Source organism: Oncorhynchus masou, chromosome 33, assembly GCF_036934945.1.
Source record: "Oncorhynchus masou masou isolate Uvic2021 chromosome 33, UVic_Omas_1.1, whole genome shotgun sequence".
NCBI classification, from domain to species: Eukaryota; Metazoa; Chordata; class Actinopteri; order Salmoniformes; family Salmonidae; genus Oncorhynchus; species Oncorhynchus masou.
Window position 1 is genome coordinate 27,486,611 of NC_088244.1, and position 22,294 is coordinate 27,508,904.

The following is a 22,294-nucleotide window of genomic DNA, read 5'->3' on the forward strand; positions in this document are numbered from 1 at the left end:
AATGCCGACTGCGAGCCAGCTCACTAATGCTCTTGTGGCTGAATGGAAGCCAGTCCCCGCAGCAATGTTCCAACATCTAGTGGAAAGCCTTCCCAGAAGAGTGGAAGCTGTTATAGCAGCAAAGGGGGGACCAACTCCATATTAATGCCAATGATTTTGGAATGAAATGTTCAATGAGCACTTTTGGTCGTGTAGTTTGTTTGATTAGGGCTCAAACCTGGTTTACAGTTGTTTCCTGTGACACCATTGTTGTGCAAATGTGCAGGTACGCTACTTTGGGTTAATTTCACATCCATCAATTCCATCTTTACAATATGAAACTGTACTGGATGGATGTTCATTTAAAGTGCTCTCACTGTGCAGTCATATTATAATTGTGTCTATTCCAATTCCAGCAACAGGGCTGAGGGGTCCAACCATAGCTCCAAATGGAGGTTGGTACAATGTTGTAGGAGGGTAGGAGCCTTGGAGGATTAATTTCCAATATATGTCCACAATTCAATATCTATATCAGCAGCAGGAAGCCTTAAGCCATTCCTATAGGCCTCAGAACCTCCAAAGCCAATGATAGGGATTTCAGAGTTAAAGCGGTGAAAAAAGAGGAGGAGTATATCCCTGTTCCCCGAACCCTCTCACCCCAACCTTTAACTTCCTCTGACAGGCGGCTGCTCGCAAATTCACTTCATCAGGGGAAAACTGCTTAACTCAAAATGGTGCACTCAAATGTGATAAAAAAAAAGTGAACAGAACACTCAAACATGGTTTGAGGACGTCGTTGAAGCCACAGCTACACTTGCTGCGCGGCAATTTCAGCGTACGGCAGTGCTTTCATGGAAAACTGGCTCTTGCTGTAGTGGTAGAAAAAAAATATGGAGGCGTAAAAATGAAACGTTCAAAGCATCTAGCTAGCTGAACACAGATGGGCGCACAGGTGTCGAGATCTCGGTAACTTTTTCATCATTTATTTCATATTATTCATAATGCATCAAGCTTGCCTCTCTGACGCAGCACATGGATTAGGAACTCCAGAAATTCTTCAAGCAGACATCTTGGTACCTTAGTGTCAGGCGAGCAAACTTGGCAGGAGATGAAGCGGAGGTAAAAATGGAAAGGTAGATCAGCAGCATCAGAGGGCTGGTGGATTTCCAAGGGTGACGGGAAGAAACCGCGTAATAATCAAGATGAATAGCAGATGGACTCCATGTGAAAAGAGGGGCTTTACGGGCAAGTCAAACACTGTTGCATTGATTCAGGCTATTCAAAAGGAGAAACAAAATAGCAGATTCCGATAGAGTAGCAATGATGGCTCAACCGAATCCTTTCAGTACAGTGATCATTAAAACATATGTTACATTTCAGCCCTACATTCAACCCTGCATCGATTGCGTTTCCGCCATGATGACAAGCTAAAACCCAAGGCACTTTCCAGTCCGTGGCAGCAGTGGATTTCAATACGGTAATGTGAACACAATGTAGTCTCACTGCACCAAGGAGCACTGTGCCATCTGGTTGCCCCCCATTCCCAGAGTGGGCCCCAGAGCAGCCCATTCTCCCCTGTCTCTTTCTCCCCCTCTGCCTCCCTTCCTTCTCATACTCTGCTTCCCTCCCGGTCAGATTGGGGCTTAGGTAAGCCAAGAAGTATCACCATCTCCTCCATGATCCCTCTACCCCCCAAGGTCCGTCAAGGAGAAGAGCTTCAGTGGGCCCCAGAGCGACCCCATATCTTCCTTCCCCACCCCCCTTCTCTTGTTTCCCCAGGTGGCACCGGCAGAGGGGCTTAGGTGGCGGCTAGCCGGGGCTCGGCAGGAGAACACAGACTGAGGAGGCTGGCAAGCAGAGCAGCACAGAGGCTCCCTTAGTTGCCACGGTCCCTGTCCCCCCTCCTCCTGGCATTGAATAACCCCTACCCCAGGCACTCTACCTGGCATGCTGGGCACACACACGTGCAACGTGGTCATGCACACAGACACACAGTGCTGACTTGACAGGCTGACTGGAGGGGCCCCATGTGAAGAGCCCTGCACAGGCATGAATTTTAATGCACGAGCCCTATCCATGCCTGTGACGTTCAGGCCCTACCCTACCCAGGTCCGATTTCTTTTGACAAATTTAAGACCCAGCCCGAAAATCTGAAATAACTTCCTTCATTAGTATCCATTAGCTACTCGTCTCGGTCTGTCCTCCCCCTCCCTGCACTGCTTGCGTTGCATGTGCTCTGCTGCTGTGTGAGTATCCATAGCAACAGCCCCGCCTTGGCCTATTCAATGACGAACGATAAGTGTTACCTTGCTACTTTTCGTCACTCTAAACTCCGGAAAATGATTATTTTCTGTGAAATCTTTTCTCCTGTCGACTCTGACAATGTTGTGGTATTATATTTGATGAGGTTGAAGCACTTCTGACACCATGTTATGATCTTAGTAAGATATCACTGTAGGCTACTGCTCAGCAGAGTACGAGCAAATGGCTCAGATTCAAAATGTTAGTGATCAATTTAGTGATGCCCTGCCCGTACCCTAGTAATTGATGAAAATAACTGTCTGTAACCCGATGTCTAGTGTCGGAGCTGTCGGCCTCGGACCGGGTAGCAGCGCTCTACCCAGGTGTAGACTGTGCACTCCAGACCCGTCTTCCTGTATGTATGTCTGTCTGTCTCTATCGGGATGATTAGACAGGAGTGGAGGCTAGATTGAGGAGTACACACTAGAGGAGAAGTGAGAGGTATACTGGAGGACATTGTACTCAAAATCCTGTCTCAGTGGGAAGAAAATACCACATATTATACCACCAGTAACTAATGTTGAAGCAATGCCTCTTTTGAACTCTTCATTTCACAGCACGTCCTCATCGAGGTAAACAACACTTTTCTTCAAGTGTGAAGAAGAAAATATGCTCTCTTCCAATGAATAGCAGATAAAGCTCTTCCTCAAGAGAACAGGACACGATTGCTGGCCTTCGGCTCCAGAAATAAGGCTCCATTGTGAAAATTAATAGGGTTTCCTTTGTTTGGTCTTGTTATCCAAAGCAGCAAGGTAAACAGCTGTCCTCCTCCTGCCGTGTGTGTGAGGAAGAGAGATGCCTGAACATGAAAGCACGCATCGTCGACACGGCCTGAGTGAAAACAAAAAAGGCATCCTACCCCCCAACAGACACTATTTTAATAATTAAATGTACACAAAAGTCCATTTGAGAGAAAGATGCCTTTCCAATATTCATGTGACAAGATAGCAAACACTGCTTCTTGGGATTATAGATGTAGGATCTTAATTTGATCACACTGTTGCAGGAGAACCTTCCTGCAATACAGGATATTTCAAACTTAGTGTATTTAAGGTTTAAAAAAAGCTTCTGAAGATTTCAATTTTCAGACTAGATTTTTCCGTAAAATGTAGCAATCCCTAAAAACAATTGTCATTATAATCCACATAATAATTCACATTTCCTGCTGCTGCAGGATTACTTTCCTGCTGTAGAAAACTGGCTCAAATTAAGATTCTACATCTGTATGTTGTTATTCATACATGAGCACAGGGGTTCCCAAACTTTTTTGGACCACGGCCCCATTTCGAGATTTAAAAAATTATGCGACAACCACCATGTAAAAAAGGTTATGTAATCAATACAATGTTTCATTTTTTCATTGAGGCTAAGAGTATTACAAATCAGTCTGACCGTACTTTTGACAGCATTTCAATCTGAAGGAAGTATGGTTTGAAGTGACAAATGCATCAGAAAGGCATTGGTAAGTTCAGAAGATCATCACGCAATAATTTTGTATGATCTTCTGCATAATCAAATAAAATGTATTTATAAAGCCATTCTCTACATCAGATGTCACAAAGGGCTTATACAGAAACCCAGCCTCGAAACCAAAACAACAAGCAATGCAGGTTTAGAAGCACGATGGCTAGGAAAAACTCCCTAGAAAAGGCATGGAACCTAGGAAGAAACCTAGAGAGGAACCAGGCTCTGAGGAGTGGCCAGTCCTCTTCTGGCTGTGCCGGGTGGAGATTATAAGAGTACATGGCCGTTAAGGCCAGATTTGTTCTTCAAGATGTCCAAACATGTATACATGACCAGCAGGGTCAAATAATAATCACAGTGGTTTTAGAGGGTGCAATAGGTAGAAGAATGATTAATTCCCCCACCCCCCCAGTCTGATTTAGTGCCTATTCTTGTCCACTCTTTTCTAATGAGTTCTGTGCAGTTTATGGCATTGTAGAGGGAAACAGACACATGCGTGTTCCTGTGAGTATTCTCCTTCAGTGGTGGGGTCATACTATTTTGTAGCTTAAACCGTTCAAAAGATAGAACCACTTTGGTAGTAAGAAAACGGAAATTGCTCTGTTTATTACAACCACATTTAGTGGCTACCGAGGTTATATGAACCAAGCATAAAAAACAACAACATTTTTTAACAGTTTCCTTTGTGACCCCCTTTTCAAATCCGATGTCTCCACGTGGGATCACAACCGCTGGTTTGGGAAACACGGCATTAGTCAATTGTACTTGGCAATTCTTTGCATTACATTGGTATTATTCCATCACTGTAAGGCCTTTTTTCATATTCATAGGAATGACATTCCTGAAGGGCCTGAAATTAGCTCGATAGCAACAGTGACTGGTGAATGTTTTTGGAGTAAAGAGCACATTTCAGGCCACAGCCTAAGTGTAGACTATAATATGGAAGATACAGCATCTTCTTGTTGATAGTGTATACTGCACCCAGTGGAATAAAATGTTAACACAATTATATATTGCACAGCTGAATAAGGTAGGCCTATTCTAACATGGTTCAAATGGAAGATTTGGTTAACACACGCTAAAGTTGTGTTCACTCCATTTCAATTGGCTGAGATGGTTGTGGCTCACTAGACTTACTAAATGTTAGGGTTGTGATACCAGTATCGTAATATTTTTTCCATGGCAAAGATGAAAACAAAGCAGACTAAACTCTTTGGTCCTTTAAAAACCTGTTGTATGTAAAATATTGTGTGCTATATCTTGGAAAATAAATCAATGTGACTCTGGATGACAACATAACGAGGTTTGTTTCCAACATTAGGGCTGTTTTCCTAAACAAGTTAAAACCGCTTTGTGTTTTGTTTACTTGCCACGATACTAACAAGTATCGCGATAGTGATATTGTCCCGGCCCGACTAAATATGATACATGTAATCAGACAGTGGCACCGCCTTTCCCAATTAAGAAAGCTTTGTCATTGGCACTCGGGCGCTGAGATCTTTATTAAACACAGCAGACAAAACACAGTGTAATTATAATCAACACAATTGGGGCCCACTACACTTGGATTAGAGTGTGTCTGCAAGGGTTCCTCGGAGACTCAATGTTGACATCAACTAGTTGAATTAAATTGCAAAGCGGACCGCAGCGTTTCTGAGGCAGTCGTAAGATCTAGCTTAGTGTATCGCCTGTGTGTGTCAAATGGCATCCTATTCCCTTTATAGTGCACATCTGGACCAGGCCCCATAAAAAGTAGTGCACCATAAAGGGAACAGGGTGCCATTTGGGACACACCCTTAGTGGTTGTTGAACAGTGTGCTGTTGTAAGAGAGCATATAAAAGACACTTACGCTCTATAGGGTCCCTCACTAGTGGATGGAGTAGGGTCCTTGGTGTTCCGTGGTACATACTTAGCCTAGGGACAACAACAACAAAAATTACGTTGAGAATCAATCAAAACAAGATGGACAAAGAGTGAATCACAATAGACACTGATACATTTTCTTAGAATAGCTTCTTGTGTGTCTATTATACGTTTTTCAGCTTTATCTGTGTTCTGTGGATGTTAGATGACTAAGACGGGTGTCTCATTAAACACAAAGTGCAAGGCACTTCTCTGTCTGTAAGGTTAGGCTATGTGCAGGAGGCAGGAGCATTGGAAAGTTCAAATCATTTGAACTTGGCGCTTGGGCTGGGCGGTATGGCCCAAACATCATATCTGGATTTTTTTCAAAATTATACATACAGTACCAGTCAAACGTTTGGACACACCTACTCATTCCAGAGTTTTACTTTATTTTTTACTATTTTCTACATTGTAGAATAACAGTGAAGACATCAAAACTATGAAATAACACATATGGAATTATGTAGTAACCAAATAAAGTGTTAAACAAATCAAAATATATTTATATTTGAGATTCTTAAAATAGCCACCATTTGCCTTGATGGCAGCTTTGCACACTCTTGGCATCCTCTCAACCAGTTTCATGAGGTAGTCACCTGGAATATCACTTCAATTAACTGGTGTACCTTGTTCAAAGTCAATTTGTGGAATTTCTTTCTTTCTTATTACATTTGTGACAAGGTAGGGGTGGTATACAGAAGCTAGCCCTATTTGGTAAAAGACCAAGTCCATATTATGGCAAGAACAGCTGAAATAAGCAAAGAGAAATGACAGTCCATCATTACTTTAAGACAAAGATCAGTCAATGCGGATTTTTTTTAACGTTTCTTCAAGTGCAGTTGCAAAAACTATCAAGCGCTACGATGAAACTGGCTCTTATGAAGACCGCCACAGGAAAGGAAGACCCAGAGTTACCTCTGCTGAAGAGGATAAGTTCATTAGAGTTAACTGCACCTCAGATTGCTCCCCAAATAAATGCTTCACAGAGTTCAAGTAACAGACACATATCAACTGTTCAGAGGGGACTGTGTAAAACAGGCCTTCATGGTTGAATTCCTGAAAAGAAACAACTACTAAAGGTCACCGATAAGAAGAAAACTTGCTTGGACCAAGAAACAGGAGCAATGAACATTAGACTGGTGGAAATCTGTCCTTTGGTCTGATGAGACCAAAATGTATATTTTTGGTTCCAACCTCCGTGTCATTGTGAGACGCAGAGTAGGTGAACGGATGATCTCCGCATGTGTGGTTCCCAAAGTTAAGCATGGAGGAGGTGTGATGGTGTGCTTTGCTGGTGACACAGTTTGTGATTTATTTAGAATTCAAAAGGCACACTTAAACAGCATGGCTCCCACAGCATTCTGCAGCGATACGCCAAACCATCTGAGTTGCTCTTAGAGGGACTATCATTTGTTTTTCAACAGGACAATGACCCAAAACACACTTCCAGGCTGTGTAAGGGCTATTTGACCAAGGAGAGATTGAGTGCTGCATCATAATCACCTGACCTAAAGCCAAATTGGGATGAGTTGGACTGCAGAGTGAAGAAAAAGCAGCCAAAAAGTGCTCAGCATGTGTGGGAACTCCTTCAAGACTGTTGGAAGAGCATTCCTCTTGAAGCTGGTTGATAGAATGCCAAGAGTGTGCAAAGCTGTCATTAAGGTAAAGGGTGGCTACCTTGAAGAATCTAAAATATCAAATATATATTTATTTTTCTACTACATGAGTCCATATGTGTTATTTCATAGTGTTGATGTCTTCACTATTATTCTACAATGTAGAAAATAGTAAAAATAAAGAAAACCCCTTGAATAAGTAGGTGTTTCCAAACTTTTGACTGGTGCTCAAAATAAGCATTGTACACATAAAAAGGTCAAATACACTGCATTTTCAACAGTCCGTAATAATCTAATGAATTCAGGACTTGTGAAATTATACCTAGGCTATAACTATAAGCCTTCCACAACCATAAAGACCCACCAATAATTTAATTATTTTATCAAAATAGTTTAACCTGCTTTATTTGCAATAATCAATTATCTGGTTTTCAAGGTTGTCTATGAAAATGCCCTTTTTTGTTAAATGGAACGAGAACCATGCATAATGCACATTCACTAATAATGACTAACTTCTTGTCGTAGGCATTAGACTACAGAAAATGAACACAGGTCTCACCAACAATCTCTGAAGTCCACGTGCTAGTGATTAGCCAGCTTCAAGTTTAGCCAAAGCCCAACTTGGATCTATTTGCTAGCTAACAAGGATGAACAGTTGATTTGTTATGAACACACCCTTCTGTCAGTCTCCAACTGTTTGAACAGCATGTTGGCCTGTCCACTTTGTTCAGATGTTGAAATCAAGTGGTCTACCTTATTTCTCAGAATGAGAACGAGTTGCCAACTCCTTATATAATTGTGTCTTATGCTTATTGCACATTTATACATAACAGACTAGACAGCTAGTATGACAGCCTGGCTAAAATGCTGCTCGCGGTATGTGGTAATCCCAATGCCGTGTGCGACAAACTGAGCATTCATTTTCCAGAATCAATGTTCATTGATGCTCCTGTTTTGGTGGTGTCTGCTCTGTGCACAATTTGAGTAGTTGAGACAAAAAAAGGGTATCATTAGAAAAGGTAATTTCGCTTTTACAGTAAAATAATGTCTTAATGTGTTTCAGTGTCCATATGACCCATTCTGTTGGATCAAACCTCAAATGCAAATAGCAAGCTGAAACCGCTTGTCAGAGAGGAAGATGTGATCTCTCAACTTTGTTGGCCTGAGGGGCTTGGTGTCTGTGTAACTCAGAGGAAGAGGCAAAGCAAAGAGTGAGCAAAAATCTGTCCAAAATAAGGCCAATGCGTTTCGATGGGGTTATTTTGGACCTAAGCTTGTTGACTGCCTTTCCGCCTTTGGGACAACACCCATTGTAAGGGCGGAGACATCTTGCATCTTGTCATTATATAAAGATCTCTGTTGTAAATGGGAAGGTGCATAGAGGACCGAAAGAGACGAGACCAAAAATGCAACACGAGAACAAGCAAACAACCACTCATGAAAAAGAAAAATAACAAAACCTTGATTCTCATTAAAACATACATTTAGAAGGAATTAAATATATCGCTCTGCCCTACTCGGAGCCCCCAAATACTCTCGGCACGTGACACTGATATAAATGCCACCCTTCAGAGCCTATGCTCCTCCTCCATAGGAAAACCAATGGCTGGCCCAATGCTGTTGATGCAAATTTATTGCGAAACTCCCTAAGGCTAATAGAGGTAGAAGTATACAATAATAATACACGTATTATACCTGTCGGTTTTAAGTGTTACACAACATTAAATAGACCTATTTCCTACAAGGAAAAGTACACTGGATTTTTTCTTCCCTCAATGACGGAAGGGGCCTTGATTTAGTATCAATCAATTCAGGAATCAAATATTTTTCTATTGTTGAATTTACATTTAAATTCATCTTCCTTCGTGTGCTAAATTGATGGTGAATTGACCTCAACCCTGTAGTGGTCTAGACAACAGACTAACTACAAGTTGATAATCTCCCATGATAATCCTTCACATGGCTCTTGATGGGAAAATTCTGAGACTGTAATTAAGGTGTGTGTTGTGTATCGGGACATAGATAATCACCTTCTGTCCCCCTCGGTGGCCTGAGGTTCTGTCATGCTGGAGAAGAGGTGCAGGATGGCGAAGCCACACCCCAGTGCATGCTGGGAGCCGTCTGCCCTGGGCTGTAACGCCACTAGCTCCACCACGGCCACCACGCTTGGCAGACGCAGAGAGGTGTGGAGGTACACCACCTTCAATGGAACACACACAGGACAAGACATGATTGAATGAGTGAGTGAGTGCCAAGACCAGTAGTATTGAGGTTAAACATTGGGGTACGCAAAGAAAACAGACGGGCACAATTTATCATGAACTACTACACCACAAGGTAAAAGAAAAGTGAACTAGTACAGAGCGATAAATGCCTTTTGAGGACAGTTTGGTTAAAAAAAATTATAATCTATCACGGTTTTTGATTTAGTTTCAATAAAATAAAATGCACAATTAAAACAATTAATAAAAGTCCCATGATGGTATTATCCATAATTAATTATATAATTTCAGTTGTGTATATTAGATTCGCTTTATTTGCTGACTTTATTTCCATCCAAGTCATCATCTCATCTCTGTAAAGCTGCTGCCTGACAAAAATCAATATTTTAGTAGTTCTTCAAAATAAATAATGTATATTTTTGACTGCTAAAAACAAACGATCAATCGCTTCGATCATGCATTTTCAGGTAGATTCCTCAAAGCAACTGCTCTCTATCCCTCTCGATCGTGCATTCTTCCGTCTCCCTCTCCGTGTCTGCCCCACACTAAACTAACGTAGCAGGCGTAATAGAAACACACAGACCAGACAAGTAGGCCCGCAATGGATTATGGTCATTGTAATTAATTACCTCGGTTTCTGAGCTAAACTACTTTGCTGGTGACATGACATGCTTTGCTGGTGACACTGTCTGTGATTTATTTAGAATTCAAGGCACACTTAACCAGCATGGCTACCACAGCATTCTGCAGCGATACGCCATCCCATCTGGTTTGCTCTTAGTGAGACTATAATTTATACTCCAGGCTGTGTAAGGGCTATTTGACCAAGAAGGAGAGTCATGGAGTGCTGCATCAGATGATCACCTGACGATCACCTGACCTCAACCCAATTGAAATGGTTTGGGATGTGTTGGACCACAGAGTGAAGGAAAAGCAGCCAACAAGTGCTCAGCATATGTGGGAACTCCATCAAGACTGTTGGAAAAGCATTCTAGGTGAAGCTGGTTGAGAGAATGCCATGAGTGTGTAAAGCTATCATCAAGACAGGTGGCTAGCTTGAAGAATCTAAAATATATATTTTATTTGTTTGACACTTTTTTGGTTACCACATGTGTTATTTCATAGTTTTGATGTCTTCACTATTTTTCTACAATGTAGAAAATAGTAAAGAAAAACCCTTGAATGAGTAGGTGTGGCCAAACGTTTGACTGGTACTCTATGTTGAATATTGGCCTGTTGGAAAGTACAACTCCCTACTATAATCGCACAGTTCTGTCTTGATCTGATTTATTTCTAGAGAAAGCGTTGGTGTTCATCTCAAAGTTAACTGAATGACTGACACATTGAGATACAGATTAACTACATATTACATTCAGGTACTTATGATAAATGTAGGTATTATTGCACTTGATGTAAAGGAACAGAAACATACACTTTCAAAGAGAAAGAGCCGTGGGTGTGAAGAATATGGACGAAGTGGGTGAAGAAGATATCAGAAAATCACACCTTTATTTTCAAGCAAAGAGGTAGCCAAAGTCCTCACATTCATTTTGATAATAACAAGTATTTTCAATAGCTTAATGCAGTTAGTATGGGGTGATTCTTTCTCATGAAAACATGTGTTCTTGTATATTTGTCCTTTTTGGTGAAATTCTCTCTGGGTATGCCAGTGCAGTCTGTCTCCAGATATTTCCCTGGTTTGTAAATTAGAGCCAAACAGACACCCAGGGTTGCAGAGATCTCATTGGGGGGAGGAGAGCATCAACTATAGCATCCTAATAAAGAAGGACTTTCAAAGGTACACCCCCTGGTAAGACAGGGGCTTTATTGAAATCCTCACTTAACTTCAAAATAGTGGATTTGGGGGGGGATCACGTGACCCTTGAACGAGATGGCCGCATGAACTAAGAGCTCCGCACAAGTAGCTTCCAATTCCTAATGTTACCTCCACTCCAAGTTCAAACTCATTTAGCTTTAGTAAGAAAAAGTCATGGCAGCTACAAAAGGCAACACTACAGGTGACATTTCTACCCGGACTCGAGTATTAGCGACGGAAAAAGCCTCCAAGAAGAAGCGAGCTTCAGAAAAAACTAGCGCCATTAGCCAGGAGCAAGAGAACCCGCTCCCCCCCGAGGCACAACGAATGCCAACCTCGCACTCTGTCGAAGACATCCTTTCTGAGTTGAGATCCCAACGTACAGAACTAAACACCAAATTAGATGCCATTAACTCTCAGCTCAGTGCGATAGGGGGCAAGGTGACAATAATGGAAAACGCTTTGCCTGACATCAACAACAAGATGTCCAGGCGCCCCGCGTTTATGGTTGAGGCAGATGGGCAAATCCTATCCATGGAAAACTTATTGACAGATGCCATGGAAACAATAGCATATGCTAAAAAGAAAATTGAGCATCTGGAAGAGAAAACAGAGGACCTGGAAAACAGGGGGCGAAGGAATAATTGTGTTCTATTCAATCTGGGCGAAAAAGAAGAGGGAAACATGCCACTGATCCGCTCCACCTGTCCACCGACAGGTCCATAGAACTCGAGAGCTCACCGAGCACTGAGGCCCCCACCAGCAGCCAGACAACCACCGCGCCCAATCACCATACGTTTCCTGAGATTCACCGACAAGGAACGAGTCCTACAGGCGGCGAAAAACACAATCACAGTGGGAAACGCCAAACTCGCTTTACACCAGGACCTGTCAGCTGGAATACGCCGAAAGCGGCGAGAGTTTGACGAAGTGAAGAAATATTCAATTGACCGAGGCATCTTCAGGGGATTCAAATACCCAAACGAGCTCAGGATTCTTAACCAAGGAGCCTTGCGACACTTCAAAACTCCCGAAGAGGCCAAACGTTTTTTGAAAGACAATCCTGGTCAATGAGAAACAGACCAATGACTAAATGTGATTAATGCCATTACTAAAGTAGGTAAGACAACATATAGCCGATATCCAGAGACCCACCCCCTAAATGTCATTATAGCCGTCCCATTTATATTTATTTTTCTTTAACTGAGAGGGATGGGCTGTATAGCCTAACCTATAACCTAGGCCTACTAATGTTTCAGCCTACTTTTATTTCCCTGGTTTTTTGTTGCTTTTATTACTTGGGGTTCCCTATGTCCTTTGGGGGAGGTATAAGTAGGCTGGGCTATTGATTTTATTTTTCTCCCCTCTTTTACTGTGGTCTGGACGAGGGCAACTGTGTCATTTACTCAATGCGGGGTGGAGAGGATGAGGCATTTCTTTGGTGGGGAGAGGGAGACGTTGTGCGTTGCTAACTGTTCCCAGTTTTTGTTTTATTCGGAACACAGAATTGAGACTGAGCGGGGGGGGGGGTAATAGATCCAATGGGATGTGTCGAGTTGTTTGGGAACTCGGCTGGGGTGTTCAGAGATTATTATTTTATGTACACCATTTATTTTCCTTTTATGTGAACGCAGCTGTAACTACTATCCACTTTTACCCAGCGATGACTTGCACTAAAGTTCGATTACTGTTCGATGACGATGACTAATACCTTAAATCTATTGACATGGAACTGCCATGGTCTAGGGCATGCAATAAAACGGAAAAAGATACTATGTGCTTTAAAAAAGGAAAAAGCAGACATCTCGCTATTACAAGAGACACACCTCTGTGATGCTGAACATGCCAAACTCCGCAGAGCTTGGGTGGGACAGGTGTATTTCTCATCTTTCAAATCAAACAGTAGAGGCACAGCCATACTTATCCATAAAAATGTTCCATTCATAATTGACAAAAACATATCTGATCCGGAGGGGAGATTTATTTTGATAACTGGGTCACTATATAGTCAACCAATTACTATATTAAACATATACGCCCCTAACACAGATACTCCTGCCTTCATGTCAAAAATGATAACCCTGTTCAATGAGCATTGTGTCTCCTTTGGCTTGGTGGCTGGAGATTTTAATTGTACCCTTAACCCAACCCTAGACAAATCATCTCAATTCCCCACCACAAATCCTAGATCTGCAAAGATGTTGAACTCTCTTACTAAAGAGATGGGACTGATAGATATCTGGAGAGACTAATAGCTCATCTATGGACTATACATACTACTCTAATGTCCATAACACCTACTCCCGTATAGATTACATTTTTATCCCAAAGAGTTTCATAAATTCATCCACATGTACAATCGGACCCATAGCACTTTCAGATCACGCCTTTGTCCACCTCCGCTTTGACCTCTGCAAAAACATCCCGAGGTCAAAGAGCTGGAAATTCAACACCTCCATGCTATCAAACGAAGCGTTCCATACATTGGTAACTATATGGATAGACAACTACACACAAGACAACAAAGATTCTCCTGTCTCTCTGGCCACAATGTGGGACGCTGCTAAAGCCACACTAAGAGGCCATCTAATTGTATATGCTTCCTCTAAGAAAAAAGCAATGGAAACACACAGGCTAGATCTTGAGAGGGAGATGGAATGCTGTGAAGAAGCACATAAACAATCCCCAGACAGCACCTCCTGGAGTCATCTTAAAGCAGCCAAAGACAAACTGAATTTGGACTACACTCGGGAGACAAAAAAAAGGATTTTCTTTACTAAACAGAAATACCATGAGTATAGCAATAGGCCCAGTAGATTGCTTGCTTACCAATTAAAAAAGGAGCAGTCAGAGTGTACAATCATGGCTATCCGAACAGCAGAGGATGAGGTCACATACGACCCAAAAAATATCAATTTAACTTTTCATGATTTTTACTGCAAACTATACACCTCAGAAAAAACACACGGAGGCAGAACTCCACTCTTTCATAGAGGGAATCTCGCTACCTAAACTATCAGAGACCGACCAAGAAGATCTCAACTCCCCCTTCACTCCTGAGGAGATCCTGGAGGCAATTACCTCCATGCCACCTAATAAGTCCCCAGGCCCAGATGGATTCCCCAGAGAATTCTACAAAGCTTTTTGGCCCCAGCTCCGCCCTATCTTCATGCCAATGCTGGAGGATTTTTGCAAAAACGGAGTTCTCCCAGACTCGATGCACACAGCCCGCATTACAGTGTTGCTAAAAAAGGACAAGGACCCCCCCTATCCTGCTCGTCCTTCCGGCCCATAAGCTTGTTGGATTTTGACTATAAAATAATTACCAAATTGCTCGCCAAAAAACTAAACTCTCTTCTTCCCAAAATAATAAAAGCGGACCAAACTGGATTTATTAGAGACAGATACTCCTCTGATAACATTCGCAGTCTTTTTGATATTATTGATCAAGTAAACGCACAGAAGACCCCTGTCCTGCTGGCTTCACTGGATGCTGAGAAGGCGTTTGACAGGATGGAGTGGAACTTTCTGTTTCCAGTCTTAGAAAAGTTCAATATGGGCCCAAATTTTATTAAATGGATCAAATCACTATACTCTCATCCAAATGCCATGGTGACTACTAATGGACTGAACTCTGACAGATTCCCTCTGGAACGGGACACAAGACAGGGGTGCTCGCTGTCCACCCTGCTCTACTTGTTGGGGGCGGAGCCTCTGGCAGAGCTGATAAGGAGCAATCCAATTATTATGGGTGTTTCTGCAGGCGGCCTGCAGCACAAGATTTCGCTTTACGCGGATGATGTCTTGCTCTATATATCCAACCCTGAGAAATCCCTCCCTCTCATTTTAGACACAATTGCTCAGTATGGCAGGTTTTCAGGTTATAAGATCAATTTAAACAAATCAACTGTCTGCCCTCTCAATATTACACTCACCAGCTCTATAAAGACACTATGTCCTTTCCAATGGAAAACACAGGGGTTTCAATACCTCGGGATCTTCATAACACCAGATCTGAATATCCTTTTCAAGGAAAATTATCTTCCACTCCTGGATTGAATCAAGAACGATCTCCAAACCTGGATCTCCCTCCCAATTAGCTTAGTAGGAAGAATTAATGTCATCCGTATGAACGTCCTCCCTAGACTGAACTACTTATTTCAGATGCTCCCATGCTATCTCCCAGTTTCCTTCTTCAAAACAACTAACCAAATCATCACCAAATTTATATGGGGCAATAAAAAACCTAGGATCAAGTTTTCCACTCTATCGAAACCTGAATCTAAGGGTGGTCTTGCCCTTCCCTCCCTTCAATTGTACTACTGGTCTGCCCAAATCCGCAACATGCTAACATGGATCACAAACAGACAAGAGTCAACGTGGATTCAGATAGAAGCCCAATCCTGTGGTTCATTTCCCTTAAGCTCAATTATATTCATTAATAACTTTAGTGAAGTGGGCAACATAGCCACAACCTTTGTGATTTACAGCACCCTACTAGCGTTGAGGGACTGTAAGAAATACCTGGGCATTTCCTCCCAAATATGTTCTCACTCGTCTATAGTAGGCAACCCAGACTTGCCAAAAGCCCCGAGGGATGCCAACTTTAATCTTTGGCATACTCTAGGAATCAGGACCTTTTTAGACCTATCATCAGAAAACCACTACACTGAAATCCTTTCAAGAGCTCTGCAGTGAATTCGATGTGCCAAGATCCATTTTTTTTTTTAAATATCTTAAATATCTTAAAATGAGACATGTACTTAAGGTTAAGAACTCAGTTGAATGAAGTTGAAACCCTTCTTGTCACAGCACAATCCATTAACGGCAAAATATCTTATATCTATAGACTCCTTTCTGAGAAAGGAGGCTCCTCCTTTACTCCTTTGAAAATAATCTGGGAAAAGGACCTTGGTCTGACTGTCAGTGATGAGTTATGGGCAAAGGTTTACGACAGGGTATACTGCTCCTCTACCAATGTAAAAATGAAAGAATCTAATTACAAATTTTTGTACAAATTTTATTATACTCCTTTGAGACTCCATAGAATGAAAACAGATATGTCTCCTAACTGTAAAAGATGTACCTCTGAAAGTGGAACCTATATGCATGTATTTTGGAGCTGTAGAGAGATTGCCAGATTCCGGCAATCTATACATACTGCTGCACAGAAAATACTAGAGGTACAGTTTGATATGACCCCATGTATCCATCTTCTTAATGCCCAGCAGGACTTTGTTCTTGATCCTGACAGAGAAAATTAGCTTATGACTATTACATACTTTGCTAAGAAATGTATTCTTCTATTGTGGGCCTCTAATACCCCTCCTACATTTAAAATGTGGATTGACCAGATTGTTGACTTTCTCCCTCTTGAAAAGCTCACTTATGACCTCCACAAGAGACAGCCCAAGTTTGATAGACTCTGGTCTCCACTACTCAACTATATTTCAAACTGGACAGAGTGAACGGGGTGACTAGGGAAATGTGCAGATACATGTTGTGTAAGGTACTGTAAAACCTAAATGCCACCTTTCAAACAAGTCAATTTGTCAAATTTCTGAACTACTAGAGCTGCCCCGGTCAACTGTCAGTGTTGTTATTGTGAAGTGGAAACATCTAGGAGCAACAACGGCTCAGCCGTGAAGTGGTAGGGCACACAAGCTCACAGAGCAGGACCGGCGAGTGCTGATGCGCTTAGTGCGTAAAAAAAAAGATTGTCTGTCCTCAGTTGCAACACTCACTACAGCGGTTCAAACTGCATCTGGAAGCAATGTCAGTACAAGAACAGAGCTTCATGAAATGGGTTTTCATGGACAAGCAGCTGCTCACAAGCCTAAGACCACAAAGCTCATTGCCAAGTGTCGGCTAGAGTGGTGTAAAGCTCACCACCATTGAACTCTGGAGCAGTGGAAACGTGTTCTATGGAGTGATGAATCAGGCTTCATCATCTGGCAGTCCGACGGACGAATCTTGGTTTGGCGGATGCCAGGTGGACACTACCTGCACGAATGCATAGTGCCAACTGTAAAGTTTGGTGGAGGAGGCCCCTTAGTTAGTGTGAAGGGACATCTTAACGCTACAGCATTCTAGACAATTCTGTGCTTCCACCTTTGTGGCAACAGTTTGGGGAAGGCCCTTTCAGCCTAGTGGCTAAAGCGTTGGGCCAGTAACTGAAAGGTTGCTGGATCAAATCCCCGAGCTGACAAGGTAAAAATCTGTCGTTCTGCCCCTGAACAAGGCAGTTAACCCACTGTTCCCTGGGCCCCGAAGACGTGGATGTCGATTAAGGCAGCCCACCGCACATCTCTGATTGAGGGGTTGGGTTAAATGTGGAAGACACGTTTCATTTGAAGGCATTCAGTTGTACAAATAACTAGGTATCCCCCTTTCCTCTTTCAGCATAACAATGCCCCGTGCACAAAGCAAAGTCCATTCAGAAATGGTTGGTCTAGATCAGTGTGAAAGAACTTGACTGGCCTGCACAGAGCCCTGACCTCAACCCCATCAACACAGTCGGGATGAATTGGAATGGAGATTGCAAGCCAGGCCTAATCGCTCAATATCAGTGCCTGACCTCAATAATGCTTGTGGCTGAATGGAAGCAAGTCCCTGCAGCAATGTTCCAACATCTAGTGGAAAGCCTTCCCAGAAGAGTGGAGGCTGTTACAACAGCAAAGGGAGGACCAACTCCATATTAATGCCCATGATTTTGGAATGAGCAGGTGTCCAAATACATTGGTCATGTATTGTATTTCCCGTAAGGGCATTGCTAGCCTTTGCCTTCATAACAAATTAGACTAGGAGAATAATAATATAGGTACAAATAACCATCTTCGATGCCACACACAGCCTACAGTCTATATTGGTAAATTAGCCAACACTCTATGATCTATTGGTCCCGTAAGCCTGTTTGTTTCTAACATCCAGAACAGGAAAAAAGACGACAAGAGGTAAGCAAGCTTGAAATACAGAGGCAATTTCTGATGACCCCCCTTGCCTCAGCCTGTTCATTTTTACTCTGTTGGCTGCTCCGAGTAGGCGGAGATGTATTCAAATTTTAAACCACAGGGGCATCGCATTTTACCCACATCAATCATTTATCTTCGCCATTTAGTGCACAACATGTTTTAACTCAAAATCACCTCCTGGATGTTTTTCAAATGCAGCTGCATAAAAATGGAGAGAAGTGAGAGATAAAAAAAAGGAGAGAGAAAGAGGTCGGCTTGTCAGCCAGGCCTTTGCTATTCGGAGGATAGCATCAAGTACATTGTGCCTCGCAGTTTAAAGATTTTGACTTGGTACATGATTCATCATTAACACATTATGCACTTGACCTTGTCAAGAACAATTCAATGATCCAGAAAATGATGGCTGACAATGTTCTGCATGGCTGACTGAATGTATTCCATTCTCTGAATGGACACACACATGGAAGAGTGTGTGTGTCCCCCCAAAGAATGTATTTAATTCAATATCCATATATTGAAAACTTTCCCTCTACTTGGTTTGAATAAACAGAGTTGTAGGAATCCATATTTTCTATAATGTTTACTCAAGTTGACTTCCCTGCGATAATACTAATTGTGGTGGACATGGTTCAGAACATGGATTTCCAATTCAAAGACGGAGTCCTCCTTTGTCGAGAGCTTCTCTTTGATTCTCCTCCAAATTGATTCCCTTCCAATTCCTCTAAATTCAACTGCTCTTATTCAAATAGCCTTTCTAAATTTGCAGGGATTCCAATACCTGGAGGACAGAGTTTAACAAGCTAAAGCAAACTCTAACATGATTGAGATCTTAAACAAAAGAAGGGTATCAACGGGTGCCATGTGACTTTGACCCCTTCAAACAAAAAGGCACAGTTTTCCAATCCCAACGTCATCATTCGTCAGAATATTCTTCACTATACATCTATAGGCTATTATTGTGAGGGGCAGGACACACACCCACCATCAAATAGCAGATATTGACACTTGAATTACATTCTAATTGACTTCAGTGAAACTTCAAATCACCAACCATAGAATTAGAATACTAGACTGGACATGAACCTTCTTATGATGGAATAAAGGTCAGGGAGTTGGTCAACCATGGTTTGCCAGTGCTGTGGTAAGATAGTGTAAAACTAGATGGTAACTTTACATTAATTAAGCTGTGGAGCATGATTTAGCTCTTTCAAAGCAAAGCAAATACATTTAGTCAAAGTTAAATGTAGTAAAATAATTGTTCTGATTACTTTGATAAACTAATATATCAACCTTATTACTGTAGGGCAGTTAAATAAAATTTCATCAGAAATAACTACACTCGGACTACTACACTTTTGTACACTCTCCTGCTAGAATACCACAGTATATGACAACTGTAGTGATAGAGCACAGAAGACAACTGAGGCATTGTTGAAGTTTTAAATAATTAAAACACAATTTCACAACATATTTTGATACAGGTGGGGAGGGGCGGGGACGGGGACGGGGGACAGACGCTCTCAAAAATCACACTTTTAAAAATGCCTAAGCTTGCCATTTCATGGTTGTAAAGAATTCTAATTATGCAACCGAGGACAGACTATTTTTACTCCCTACGCGCTTCAGCTCTCGGCGGTCCCATTCTGTGAGCTTGTGTGGCCTATCACTTCGCGGCTGAGCCGTTGTTGCTCCTGGATGTTTCCACTTCCACATTTGCCGAACTGACTTGTTGGAAAGGTAGCATCCTATGACGGTGCCATGTTGAAAGTCACTGAGATCTTCAGTAAGGCCATTCTACTGCCAATGTTTGTCTATGGAGATTGAAGGGGTGTCCACATACACTACATAGCCAAAGGTATATTTTCCATAACCCAAAATATTGTACTTTTCAGGTTGTGAACAAAACTGAAAGTAAAAGAAGCAAAAACAAAACTTCATAACAGGAAGCATAGAACAGATCATAGCGCACATAGAACAGATCATAGCGCACATAGAACAGATCATAGCGCACATAGAACAGATCTACCGCTTCTTAGACTTGCTTCAACGAGAATTACAGATCTATTGAACTGTGAATTTGGTTGGACAAAAAGTTACATATTGCAGGTTTTTGGTCCACAGCAATGCTTAAACCACATCAGGAGACCACTTTTAAGGTAGAAGACTTTTGGATTTATGGGTGTCGTGATCTTTTAAATGAAGTGCAACAATGTTCCTGTAGCGCTCATGTGGTTGCAGAGTTACCAAAACAATTTTCCAAATTTGATGCAAATTATAATGACATCATTCTGCCAAGTAGGCATAGGCTACTTTTGTAGGTTTTTGGGAAAGCCTTTCCATGTCTACCAGAATAAGCTTATCATTAGGGTTATCGCTAACAGCTGTTCATGTGCGAGCACTGCATACACAGGCAGGGCACTCCTGTGCCGTTTCAAAAAGTTGCAGGTAAATACAAAACACTGATGCTAACTGACTGAACGGAATAGGCTACAGAAATGTCTAAACTAACTGTGTTGTTATTAGGGGTGTGACAACCTGGCTATACTTCTAATCGTATCCATAAATTGACAGTTGATAATCGTGATCGGAAAAAACTGAAGTGTTTATTATGCCTAAGTAGATGTCAAAATATATATCTCCCTGCAGGGTTACAGTCCAAAAAATCTGTAGATTAGGAGCAGAGGTGTCTGTGTGTCATGTCCTCAAAACTTGCAGCAGCCAGACAAGTTTGCTGTAACTCAGAATGCGCATTAATGTTTCTCTCTTTTCTGCGTTGTGTAATAATTTTTTTTAAAGACAGGAAGCGAAGTGTTTGCAATGACATCTTCGGTATGCATTGTGTGATTTTAACCAATTATGAGTAGGCCTTATGTGGAAACACTTATCTTCCGCTACCTTTTTTCCTACAAAACATAGTATAGAAATCTGCCTTTTCACATATGTTGATGTTGGGGTAGTGCTGGAGAGGATGTATATGAAGCAGGAAAAAAATGACATTTTGAATTAAATTGAAAAATAACTAGATGGTAACATTACATGAAGTAAAGTTGTTGAATTCAGAAAGTATTCAGACCCCTTCACTTTTTCCAATTTGTTATATTATAACCTTATTCTAAAATGGATTAAATAAAACATTTTCCTCATCAATGTACACAATACCCCATCAAAAATATTGGGGAAAAAACACAAAAAACAACAGAAATACCCTATTTACATAACAATTCAGACCCTTTGATTGTCAGTAGAGCTCCGAGACAGGATTGTGGCAAGGCACAGATCTGAGGATGGTACCAAAACATTGCAGCATTGAAGGTTCCCAAGAACACAGTGGCCTTCAACATGATTCAATGGAAGAGGTTTGGAACCACCAAGACTTTTCCTAGAGCTGGCCACCCGGCCAAACTGAACAAACGGGGGAGAAGGCCCTTGGTCTGGAAGGTGACCAAGAACCTGATGGTCACTCTGACAGAGCTCCAGAGTTTTTCTGTGGAGATGGGAGAACCTTCCAAAAGGACAACCATCTCTGCAGCACTCCGCCAATCAGGCCTTTAAGGAGGTAGAGTGGCCAGAGGGAAGCCTATCCTCAGTAAAAAGGCACATGAGAACCCACTTAGAGTTTGCTAAAAGGACTCTCAGACCATGAGAAACAAAATTATCTAGTCTGATGAAACCAAGATGGAAATTTTTGGTATGAATGCCAAGCATCATGTCTGGAGGAAACCAAGCACCGCTCATCACCTGACCAATACCATCCCTACGGTGAAACATGGTGGTGATAGCATCATGCTGTGGGGATGTTTTTCAGTGACAGGGACTGGGAGACTAGTCAGGAATGAGTAAAAGATGAACGGAGCAAAGTAAATAACTCCTTGATGAAAACCTGCTCCAGAGTGCTCAAGACCTCAGATTGGGGCCAAAGTTCACCTTCCAACAGGACAACGACCCTAAGCACACAGCCAAGACAACGCAAGAGTGGCTTTGGGGCAAGTCTCTGAATGTCCTTGAGTGACGCAGCCAGA

General features: G+C 42.0%; 1 protein-coding gene across 1 annotated transcript in view; it reads right to left on the reverse strand.

Annotated features, from left to right (window-relative positions):
• Nucleotides 1–22,294, reverse strand: part of LOC135528175 (nephrocystin-4-like) — a 203,596-nt gene that overhangs the window by 153,093 nt on the left and 28,209 nt on the right. The window contains exons 3-4 of the mRNA XM_064957075.1: nucleotides 9,297–9,466; nucleotides 5,595–5,659 (exon numbers count right to left, since the gene is read on the reverse strand). Of these exons, the coding sequence (XP_064813147.1) occupies nucleotides 5,595–5,659; nucleotides 9,297–9,466 (235 nt within the window). The remainder of the gene's footprint in view (nucleotides 1–5,594; nucleotides 5,660–9,296; nucleotides 9,467–22,294) is intronic.